The sequence below is a fragment of the Elephas maximus genome, chromosome 1 (genome assembly GCF_024166365.1).
Source record: "Elephas maximus indicus isolate mEleMax1 chromosome 1, mEleMax1 primary haplotype, whole genome shotgun sequence".
NCBI classification, from domain to species: Eukaryota; Metazoa; Chordata; class Mammalia; order Proboscidea; family Elephantidae; genus Elephas; species Elephas maximus.
In genome coordinates this window covers 195,887,017-195,899,752 of record NC_064819.1, presented here as the reverse complement: position 1 = coordinate 195,899,752, position 12,736 = coordinate 195,887,017, and the positions used below count along the sequence as shown (strand labels likewise).

General features: G+C 36.5%; 1 protein-coding gene across 1 annotated transcript in view; it reads left to right on the top strand.

Moving 5' to 3' along the window:
- Positions 1-6,072, top strand: part of THEMIS (thymocyte selection associated) — a 211,365-nt gene extending 205,293 nt beyond the window's left edge. Inside the window, exon 6 of the mRNA XM_049902361.1 lies at positions 5,693-6,072. Coding sequence (XP_049758318.1) covers positions 5,693-5,724 — 32 coding nt within the window. The 3' untranslated portion in view covers positions 5,725-6,072. The remainder of the gene's footprint in view (positions 1-5,692) is intronic.
- The last annotated feature ends 6,664 nt before the right edge of the window (positions 6,073-12,736 follow it).

The window sequence follows — 12,736 nt, the reverse complement described above, 5'->3', positions numbered from 1 at the left end:
TCTTTTATCCAGTAATCCAAACTAATTCCAGTTCTTATTTCACCCAAGAAGCTAATCTTTATTCTGACCAACAAGCTAAGTAAGGTAAAAAGGAACAGATGACAATAATTCTCTAAATTTATTTCAGTGATCTCTAAGTTCTTGTGCATAAAAATCACTTAAGGAGCATGTTAAAATACATATTCCTGGGACTTGCTCTCTAAAACAAAGTTGGCAAACTATGGCTCATAGGCTAAATCTGGTCCACTGCCTATTTTCGTGCAGCACATGAGTTAAGAATATTTTTCTTCTTCATTTTTAAAATGTTGAAAAAAATCTCATGTATTTTCTGACACATGAAAATTATATGAAATTTAAATTTCAAAGTCAGAAATTAAGTTTATTGGAACACAGCCACACTCTTTCATTTCCATATTGTCTACGGCTACTTCGATAGTATATGGAGAGAGTTGAACAGTTGTGAGAAACCATGTACAAAGCCTAAAATATTTATTACATGATCATTTAGAGAAAAAGTTTGCTATCCTCTGTTTTTACACTCTGATGCAGAAGTTCTCAGGTAGGAACTAGGAATCTATTTGAAGACCTTTCTCATGTGATTCTGATGCAGAGGGTCTATTGACCATACTTTGAAAAATAATGCAGAAGAAATATGAACACCTTTCACCTTCTTACTCATCACACTCAATCTGTCAGCAATTCCTCTTGGCTTTATCTTCAAGCAGTATCTAGAATATGATCATTTTTTATCATGCCCACTGCTATCAACCTGATAGAAACCACATCACCTCTTATTTGAATTCTTGGCTTTGCTTCCTAACTAGTCTGATTCTGCCATTGTCCCATACTGTCCATTCTCAACACAATAGCCAGAGTATGTGTGTTAAAACAGAAGTCAGATTATGTGACTCCTTGCCTCAAATCTTCCAGTGGCCTCTTATTTCTCCCCTTTTCTTACTGCTCTTAGGAGTCTTGGTGGCACAGTGGTTGAAGCTCTTGGCTGTTAACCAAAAGGTCAGCAGTTTGAATCCACCATCTGCTCCTCAGGAGAAAGATGTAGCAGTCTGTTTCCATAAAGATTTACAGCCTTGGAAACACTATGGGGTAGTTCTACTGTGTCCTGTTAGGTAGCTGTGAGTTGAAATGCACTCGACAGCAGTGGGTGTGTTTTTTTGTTCTGGACTTAATGTTCTAGCTGCATTGGTCTCCTAATTTTTCCTCAAAATCTCTGGGTGAGCTCCATCCTTAAGGGTTGTGTGGGCTATTTTCTCTATTTGTCATGATCTTCCCCCAGATATCCACTTGGCTTTAAGCCTTGCCTTCTTTAGGACTTTCCTCAGCTGTTAGCTTCAGGAGATCACTTCCATAACCATCTTACTAGAAATTATAACCTCTTACCTGGCACTGCCTATCTCTCTTATGCTATCTAATATATTGTACCTTTTACTTCTTTATTTTGATTATCCATCTCCCCACGCATGATGAGTGTACCATAAAGGCAGGGATTATCAGCTTGTTCTATACTCAGATTCTAAAAGAGTGCCTCGTTCATAGAAGGTGCTCAATAAGTATTTCTTAAATAAATATGTGAAGCCCAGGCTTCCTTCCGAGCCATCCGAGAGACAGCACCAGTAACAGGCGCTGCACTTGACAGATAATGTATGACACCTATCCTACATTTTCTGTGTGCAAAAACAGTTGCTGGGGGCACAGATACAAATCTTATCTGAAAAATGAAGCAATATCAACTTAATCATTACAAATGAGAGAACAAAGCAGGGATCATTTGTTTATTCAATTTCAAACAACAACTTAATTACAAAAGTTGACCTAGAAAGGAAACTAGAGGATAGGTACAGATATAAAAGTGTAAATGAAAAACCCAGCTGAAAAATGTGAAGAAGAGATTTTAGAACACCACATTTCATAACCAAGCTGACTCCTAAAGAAGGTAGGCGTGCTTGTTGCTGGTTTTCTGTTGGCAATCAGATTGGGCATGCAAAGTTTCCGAGAGGCAAAATAAGCAGAATATGACCAATTAATTGGTCCCAATTAATGCTTTAGGAAAAATTGACTTTTTCTTACCTGGCACTGCCTATCTCTCTTATGCTATCTAATATATTGTACCTTTTACTTCTTTATTTTGATTACCCATCTCCCCACACATGATAAGTGTGCCATAAAGGCAGGGATTATCAGCTTGTTCTATACTCAGATTCTAGAGTGTAAAGCAGTTTTAGATATAATTGAATTCAATTCCTGTAAAGTAAGAGAAAATGGAGATTTTTCTTTCATTTTAATTCTCTCATCCAAACAATTACCCATGCCATTTTATACATATAAAACTTCATTTCGTGAATTTAATAATATCTTATTCTTACAAAAATGTACATTTTGGTTATTGAAGTATGCTTCTTCAGTCCATACTTTTTAGAGAACACAAACAAAAACTACATTCTAATGTCTATCCTTCTAGGGACAAAGTTTTTGGCTTGATCTCCGACCAACTCAGTACACAATTCCAAATCCGTCAGTTAATTTCATCATCTAAACAATTGGTTAAGTGAATATTCTATTCATTCTAAGACACATTAACTTCATATTAAACTTCTGACATTTCAGGATGGATGATGAATGCCAAAAAAGTTAATGGTTTTAAAGCAATTCAGATTTTAAAACCTAAATAATTATCAGGAAAAAAAATCCCTGCATGTTTTATGATTTCTTGAATGTTAATGTGATCCTGTGGTGTAACGTGATAAGGAACAGTTTCTATTCAATGTGAAATCTTCTTCTGAGTCAACTCTAGCTGGCCACTAGAGCATTGACGATGTGTAAACCAAATCAAAACCCTATGCCGTTGAGTCAATTCTGGCTTATATCAACCTTATAGGACAGAGTAGAACTGCTCCATAGGGTTTCCAAGACTGGAATCTTTATGGAAGCAGACGCCACATCTTTCTTCCGCAGAGTGGCTGGTGGGTTCAAAACCATCGATCTTTTTTTTAGCAGCCGAGCACTTAACCACCATGCTACCAGGGCCCCTTAGACAGTATGTAGAACATCCCTATACAGAGTAGAAGATTGGACTAAATCAGGCAGGCTGGGGTGACTTAAAAGACTCCTTCCAAAATAAAGATTATTTAGATTGTATTATTTTATTTTGAGATAATCTAATTATCCTAATTTCCTCACCTTCCATTTTTCTGCTTAAGTATGTATTCTCTTAAATCATCTTATTGACAAGGGAGAGTGAGACTAATAACTGTCAAGATGACAGATTGAACTTTCAAAGTGCAGGCATATAATAGGTTTATGTGAATATGAGATGGTAATAGCAAGTTGTATTTCTGTTGCACTTTATATTTTACAAAGCATTTTCAGGCCCATTATTTCATTTGATGTTTTTTCAACTCTATGATTCAGTTATTATTATCAAAACTTATTCTCTGATAAGGAAATGGAATTCAGAGATTCCTCAAGACACAACCATTAAGTTGTATAAATGAGAATAAGACCTAGGTGTTCAAATTCCATTTCTGTATGTACTACAACTTATCCTCTTCATTTGTCCTCATTCCCAACCCCCTCCCACCCAAGAAAAGCAACACTGTGAAGGAACAATATTGTTGTTATCCCTTTTTAAAGAAAAAATCCCAAAGATAGTGATAGAATTAAATCTGGGCCTACTGCCCCAAAACCCTGTGTCCTTTCATCTATACAATTCTACAGTGTGTGGTTTCCTTGCTGCTTGTGATATAAGTAATACACAAAAATCTAAGGATAGTGGATCATGAGGAAAAGGAATGAAATCAAGGAGTGCATGGAGCCCAGACTGTCTTTCCCCCACCCCTCATCCTCAAGTAAAAATGATGGGAGATGTTGACAAAGGAAAACATAATCAGGCTGTTAGGGGAATTAAAGGAGCCCTGATGGTGCAATGATTGAGTGTTCAACTGCTAACTGAAAGGTCAGCGATTTGAACCCACCAGCCATCCTGTGGGAAAAAACCCTGATGATCTGCTGCTGTAAATATTACAGCCTAAGAAGCCCTATGGGGCAGTTCTACTTGGTCAAATGGGGTCACTACGAGTCGGAATTGAACTGGACGGGGCACAAAAACAAGTGGAATTTACATGATGTATGAAGAAATTCTGTATCTTCCTGTTTTGACATCCTCACAGGTTACAAAGCTGTATATTGTTTGTACTCCACATACATAATAAAAACAGCTAATAATTGGTAAGACAGTTTTAGGCTCTTTATGTTTATTAAGATTTACATTTATTAAGTCATTTAATTTTTGTAACAATTTTAATAAAAAAACCAAAACCAAACCCAGTGCCGTCGAGTCAATTCCAACTCATAGCAACCCTACCAGGGTTTCCAAACAATTTTAATAGGCGTTATTTCTTGATCATCCTTTTTTTTAAGATGAGGAAATGAGGCACGGAAAGGTTCGATAACTTACTTAAGGTTATACAGTTAGTACATAGAAAGAAAAAATGGATTCAAGGGAGGAGGGAAGGAAGAAAGGAAAGAAGGAGGGAAGGAAGGAAAAGAGAGGGAGAGACAAGTAGGGGGACAGGGAGGAAATCATAGGCTAATGAGTACTGAAGGTCGTAAGCCTTAGAGGATTCCTCTCCAAGTCCAAATGACTAGCATTTAACAGAACTCTCTTACAATAGAGGAGTCCCTGAGTGCTGCCGGGGAAGGAGAGGTGAAGATTGGTGGTTCAGGTCAACTCAGGGGCACCTTGGAAGAAAAATCACCCACTGAAAACCCTATAGAACACGATTCTATTCTGACACACATGGGGTTGCCATTAGTTGGAATCAACTAGACTCAAGAGCAACCATTTTGGTGTTTTTGTTTGTTTGTTTGCTTAGTACAGTAGCTGTATTGAAGAGCTTGTGCCCTTCTTGACCATTGTATTGCTTGCTGTTAGAGTTTGTATTTTGCTTTTTTCTTTAGCCCCAAACCTTCATTGGTCCACAAAGCCATTGTGGAAAGAGGTAAAGTGTCTTGCCTGAAGACAGACAGACAGAATTCCTATTTGAAGTGTAGCTTGTGTCACATGAGTTGGATATAATGTGCTAATGTGAGCTCTGTGCATATATTAATTAGAAGCTTTAGATCATTCAGCTTATGCTTGAGAAATGTTGCTTTTTCTTTAGTTAATGTATGTAGGTATATTTTCCTCCTCTGTGGTCCTTAGTATTCCCCTAAGTTTGCTGTCTACTAGATAGGCCTGTGCTACAGCCATAGAGTGTTGGGTCTGGAATCAGTTTCAGACCACAATCAGCTTCAGGCCCTGACTAGCGTGTGTGACTGCTGTAGGTGGGGTTGGGGGGAACTTCTTAACTTCACCATGGCCTTGTATTACCTACCTACATAATAGAGTTTTTATAAGGACAAAACAAAATGCAAAGTAAAACATTTTGTAAACCAAAAAACACTTTACAAATTTAGAGTATTATCTCCTGCCTCATGGAAATACCAAGTTTATTTCTGAAGAGTTTACTTTTTGGGCGGGGGGGGAGTTCTTTTTATTTTGTTCCCAATTATTTCTCAAGAAACATATATGTGTGTGAGTGTTCTATAATCAGTATTTGAAAGCAGACAGCTTCCTTGCTGGTTATTTTTAATAAGCATTTCTGATGGACCTCTCTTATTTTTTCTTTACTTACAGAAACCTCCCAAAGTGAAAAACATCAAAAATAACAAGATGCGACTGAAGCCACTTGGGCAGTGAACATAAATGTTACAATGGAAAAGTAAATATTGCCTTCTAGCTAAAAAACAGCCATTCCCCAATGGACCTAGAAGAAACTCGACTGGTCAATGCCAATGAGAAAACAATTTTAAAAGTTTTAACAGGATAAAACTTAAAGAGGAACCTATGATATAAGATCTACACACTTTGTTCTGTTGTGCCAATATCTGTATGTATAGCTTCCTTGTTATTTAGGACCTATTTATTTAATGTGCAAAAAAATTTTTTTTCTCTTTGTGGTTCTTAATTCCACTACCAACAACGAAGCAATCAAAACTTAATTTGATTTTTCAGTCTCTGAGTAAAATTAGCACAATATTTTCTTTTTTTATCAAAATTTGTTTTGCAATTTTTCTAGTGTTATCATCATTACTGTTAAGAAGAACTTTAAAAAATGATTATATCTGAGAATGATTTAAAATACTCAGGTTTCTTATGTGATCTCCTTGGAGCTATGGAAATGAGTTTGACTTCACATTTTCAGCTTGTTTTATAAATACAGTGTAAATAAATATCTTTGAGGCTCAACACCCCAAGCCATCGTGAGCCATAGGAGTTTTCCATAACCTTCTCATTCTTCTGTACTCACCAACAATCAGAGTTCAACATCCTGCCTGCAATATCACCAGATTTTTGATAATATGCCTTATAATTTTATGTACTATATACTAGATAACACTTTAGATGAGTGGTTATTACGATTATAAGAAATCCATTTTGTTAATCATAATATTTGATGGAAAGGAAAGAAAAGGCGACAGAATTATAATGAGTGATAATAAATTTGATTGACTAGAAACCAAAGTAATTCTTAGTTGTACATTAGAATAACTCTTTTACCCTTGCTAGATTAAGAAAAAATTACTTTAGGCTGTTACGTTTTGACAGTTTGTCTTATCACTATTTATTAAGTAGTCAAGGACAATATTATTTTGCCTCTAACAAAATGAAGAGACAGAGAAGTTATCTGGTTAAAATTACACAGAAATTTAAAGCAATCCTAGGACTTAGGAGTTGGGTTTCTGGGTTCATAGGTCATGCTCTTTACAAACACTGTTACATTATGTATAGAAATTTTTTCACTGATTTAGCGCAAGGAGTTTCTGAAGACAACAAATCGTGAGACACCTTTTACAAAGAAAAAAATTAAAGTTCTTTCCTATAACATTTATATTCTGATTTAGATTATTTCCCATTACCTTTTTTAAATTAAGTGGGAATGAATCCTGATTTCCAGTACCCAAAAATTATTTAGTGAATTGATTGTGGTAATAACTTTTACAATCTATAATTTCTGAAATTTTCTGGAATGGTTTCAATTTTATTTATCTTGCCTGGTTGTGCCCATGAGAATAAAACCTTTTTAAAGTTTCTGTCCCCACATTTGATTATTAAAATCCCTAGAGAATCCTGACTCAACCAAACAACTTTGACAAACTACACCTTGGTGTTCTTGAATTCAGAACTGACAGACCAATCTGTTATTTTTCAAATAATAATGAATATTTAGTATTTCTTTTTTCATATCTGAGAAAAGTTAAATTTGTACTTTCAGTAAGTACAATTCACTGATTAGAAAATTAAGAGAGTGCATGTCTTAGTTTGGTTGTAAATCATCAAGGGCTTTCCAGTGGAAATACTATGTAACATTTCTAACTTAATGTTAAGTCCTTTTATATATTGTACAGCTCTGTCTTCCTTCCTTTTTTTAAGAGCAGACTTGTTATTGAAGAATGTAGCAACCTTTATGAGCCCCTATGGATTATTTTGGAAGACTGAAAATAAATTTTCTAACTTTCATTTGTGTTTGCGTATTCTCTGCCATGTGGAATTTTTTTTTTTTTATGTTTCTATAGGAGTCCCTGGGTGGTGCGAATGGTCAATGTGCTTGGCTGCTACCCTTAAGGTCAGTGGTTCAGGTCAACCCAGAGGTGCCTTGAAAGAAAGGCTTGGTGAGCTACTTCCAAAAAATCAGCCATTGAAAACCCTGTGGAGCACCATTCTTCTCAGGCTACATGAGGCTGCCATGAGTTAACTTCAACTCAATGACAAATAACAACAACAAATATGCCTATAACAATTAGGTTAAAATATTCTTTAACCAGAATTGTAATCAGTTCTTCACTGCTCAGGAAGAGGTTGGCTGTATCTCTAGCGCTAAACACAGTGGTCGAATTTCACAACATCATCAGGCTGCATAGACAGAGCTGCCAAGATTGGAAACCCTGGTGGTGTAGTGGTTAAGTGCTATGGCTGTTAACCAAGAGGTCGGCAGTTTGAATCTGCCAGGAGTTCCTCGGAAGCTCTATCGGGCAGTTCTACTCTGTTCTATAGAGTCGTTATGAGTTGGAATCGACTCGACAGCAGTGGGTTTAGTGGGTAATGCTACCCTCTTCGGAATTGAATCACACTAGTGATTTTGAGATGCGGAATGGAAAAGGAGTAAGGAATAGAGAGAGAAATGAGTGTCATTGAGATGTCCAGACTCAATTCTTACAACGAGAACTTTCATATAAAAAAGTATTTGCTTTTATATCAAAGTCAACATTAATGAGACATTGGGAGGTTTATCCAAAGGCTTATGATACAAATCACTTTCTAAAAGGAGGTGGATATGTAAAATTTATGGGGAGGAAAAGTCAAAATCAGGATCTAAATATATCCTTTTAGACTGGAATAATAAAATTGAAGCCAATAGAATAAAAGTAGTAGGTATTAAGGCAAAGTCCTACCTTTGGGTCGAAAAATTAAATGCACAAATACAGAATAAAGGAAACAAGATTTAAAGGTAGCATGCATTCAATTTCTACACTCATTAAGCAGTTTCAAAAATCATAAAAGAAATAAACTTCTTTAATAGACTGTTCTCTCCAACCTGGTTATTAATGAAGAGTAAAACAGCGGATTCAGGACATCTCAACACTGCTAGAAAAACACCTTTAAATGATGGTAGGTTAGTAGCATGATGGCAATATAAGGTGGTTATCAGTGTGTGGAGGCCATCATAACTCAGGCATTGACTCTTTTCATTTCCTCTCACACTTTGGGTAATGTCACTGGGTCTCTTGGCTTTAAGTGGCATTTATATGCTTAAGAGGAAACCCTGGTGGCATAGTGGTTAAGTGCTACGGCTGCTAACCAAAGGGCTGGCAGCTCAAATCCGACAGGCGCTCCTTGGAAACTCTATGGGGCAGTGCTACTCTATCCTATAGGGTCACTATGAGTTGGAATCGACTGGACGGCACTGGGCTTGGTTTGGTTTTGGGGTATGTGCTTAAGATTCCCAAAACTATGTTCCCACCCCAGATCACAAGTTGAACTCCAGACTTATGAATCCAACTACTTACTTTATTTTTCCACTTAAATGTATCCAGTAAGCATCTCCAACTTAACATGTTCAAAACCAATCTCTCAGCTTCCCCAAATTTGCTCTTAAATCAGTCTTCCCCATGGTAAAGGGACACTCCATCCTTTCTGTTGCTCAAGCCAAAAAATTTGAACTAACAATTAAATCCTATCTTTATTCTCATACCTCACATATGACCCATCAGCAAATTATTTTGGTCCCACAATCAGAATATTTCCACAATTTATTACTTCTTACTGCTTCCACTTCTACCACTGAGGTCAAAGCTTCAATCTTCTCTTTTCTGGATTATTGCAATAACCTGGTAATCATTATCCCCACTGCTGCCCTTGCTAGGTATTCTCATTATAGCAGCCAGAATGATATCATTAAAGCATGTACCATTTCATATCTCAGGTTCTTCTCACCTCACTCAGGGTAAAAGCCAAAATCCCTAAAAAGATCCGCAAAATGCTACACTAACTGTTCCTGCTACCTCTCTTGCCTCCTCTCCACTGTGCTCCTCTTCTCACTACCTATGCTTGAGGCATGCTGGCCTACGAGTTGGAATTCACTCGATGGCAATGGGTCTAGTCTGGTCAAATTATATATAAAGTGTTTGGTATAGGCTTTTTATTGTTGGGGACTTGCACCTTTCCTGCTTTATGTTTTCTTTTTTTCCCATTTGCACACTTATTTACCATAACGACTACTCATCTGGTTCTTATTGTCTTAGCTCAGATTCCTTAGGATCACAGGCTGAGTTAGAGATTTTTACATAAGTGGTTTATTGAGCAAATGTTCTCAGGAGAAGCCTGTATGACAGTGAAAGAAACAGGAAAAAATAGGTGAAAAGTCCATTCTAATCTTACTAGTCTGATCCCAAGAGAACCGTGGAGCATGAATTTCACCACCATATTAGTACTTCAGTTGACCCTCAAGAGTCAGTTCCAGTTCCAAGAGGTCATCAACTTCCAGATGGTATGGCATGAAGAACCAACGTATTCCATGGGGATGGTGTGGTGCATTAATGCATATCCCTTGTGGCAAATTATGTTGCTTGGTCTGAGGTGATGTTAAGCAAGATCCCAAGCTGGTAAAACAGAGACTCTGTGAATTCTCAAATGCTGGTGCTGGCTGAGGCTCTATGGACAGGAAAGGTAAACTCATACTTGAAATATGTGTCAATTCCAGTCAGAAAAACCATAGACTTTCCCAGGGTGGTAGGGGCCTAATGTTATCAAATTGTCACCAAATGTCTGGTTCATCTCTTCAAAGGGTGGTACCTTATAGCAGATTTCATCATGGAGGTGATTATATAGTTACATAAGTGCCAAACCACTGAGAATCATGGTCCAGCCAAGGTGACACACAATTTTAATGATCACACTGTGATTACTTTTTTTTTTTGCGTTCCTCTCAGTGTCTTCCTTTGCCTTGGTCAAATTGTGCTGAATGCCCCTATGTTGTGAATTGGCTTTCCCTTCACCGAAGTTAATACATGTCTACACTATAGTTAGTGATTTTCCTTCTATACCCTCTTCCCCTCCCTGGTAACCATCAAAGATTGTTTCTTTCTGTGGGAAAACATTTTCTTGACTTTCTATAATAGTGGTCTCATATAATATATGTCCTTTTGTGATTGACTGATTTCCTTCAGCACAATATCCTCCAGATTCATCCCTGTAATGAGATGCTTCCAAGATTCATCATTGTTCTTTATTGTTGCATAGTATTCCATTATATGTATGTACTATAGTTTGTTTATCCATTCATGGGCACTTAGGTTGTTTCCATCGTTTTGCTATTTTGAATAATGCTGCAGTGAACATGTGTGTGCATATGTTTATTCACATTTTTTTTTTTAATCAGGCTCTTATTCTCTAGGATATATACCTAAGAATGGGATTGCTGGATCATATGTTATTTCTATTTCTAGCGTTTTAACGAACTGTCATATCATTCCTCATAGTGGCTATACCATTTTACATTCTCACCGGTAGTGTATGAGAGTTTCAATCTCCCAACAAGTTGTTTGTTTGTTTTGTTTTGTTTTTGATCAGTGCCATTCTTGCAGGGGAGAGATGGTATCTCATACAACTTTTGATTTGCATCTCTCTAGTGGCTAATGATCATGAGCATTTTTCATATATTTGTTGGCTGCCCAAATGTCCTCTTTTGGTAAAGTGTCATCTGTTCATGTCCTTTGTCAATTTTATGATTGAATTGTTTGTCTTTTTGTTGTTGAATTGTTGAAGCTTTCTGTATATTTTAAAGATTAAATCTTTATCAGATATGCCATTGGCAAAGATTTTTTCCAATCTATGGGTTCTCTTTTTACTTTCTTGGTAAAAGTCTTTTGAAGGATGTAGGTGTTTAATAAGGTCCCAGTTATCTAGTTCATCTTCTGGAGTTTTTGCATTTTTAGTTATGCTTATATCTTATTTATGCCATAAATTAGGACCCCTAGTATTTTCTATGTTTTTTTTTTTATGATATTTATAATTTTAGGTTTACATTTAGGTCTTGATCCATTTTAAGTTGGTTTTTGGGTATAGTGTGAGGTATGGCTCCTGTTTCATTTTTCTGCAAATATCCAGTTTTGCCAGTACCGTTTGTTGAAGAGACTATCTCTCCCTAATTTAATGGACTTCAATCCTTTGTTGAAGATCAAGTGTCCATGGGTGGATGGATTTATTTCTGGGTTTTCAATTCTGTTCCTTCAGTCTATGTGTCTGTCATACCAGTACCAGGCTGTTTTGACTACCTTGGCTGCATAATAGGTTCTGAGGTCAGGAAGTGTGAGGTCTCCTAGTTTGTTCTTCTTTCTCAATAATGCTTTACTTACCTGGGGACTCTTTTCTTTCCATATAAAGTTGGTGATTAGTTTTTCCATCTTATTAAAGATTGCTTTTGGAATTTGGATCGGGATTTCCTTTTATCTGTAGATCACTTTGGGCAGTATTGACATTTTCACACTGTTAAGTTTTCCTATTCATGAGCATGATACATTTTTCCATTTATGAAGGTCTATTTTGGTTTATTGCAGTAGTGTTTTGTAGTTTTCTTTGTATAAATCTTTTATGTCCCTGGTTAGATTTATTCCTAAGTACTTCATCTTTTGGGGGCTATTATAAATGATATTGTTTTCCTGATTTCCTTTTCAGAGTTCTCTTTCTTAGTGTAGAGGATTTAACTCATTTTTGTATGTTAATCTTGTACCCTGCCCCTTTGCTGAATCCTTCTATTAGTTCCAGTAGTGTTCTTGTGGAAACTTGGGGTTTTTCCAGGTCTAGAATCATATCTATCACATTTTAAAGAGAGTTTGTGTCAGGAATGTGTGTTGGGCTTTATCAAGTGCATTTTATTCATCAATTGAGATGATCATGTGATTCTTTTTCTTTGTTTTGTATTAAAAAAAAAAAACCAGTTTTTTATGTGTGGTGGATTATGTTGACTGATTTTCTGATGTTGAACCATCCCTGCATACCTGGGGTGAACCCCACTTGGTCATGATGTATTATTTTTTTTGATATGTTGCTGAATCCTACCAGCTAAAATTTTGTTGAGAATTTTGTGTGTATGTTCATGAGGGATATTTGTTTGTAGTTTTC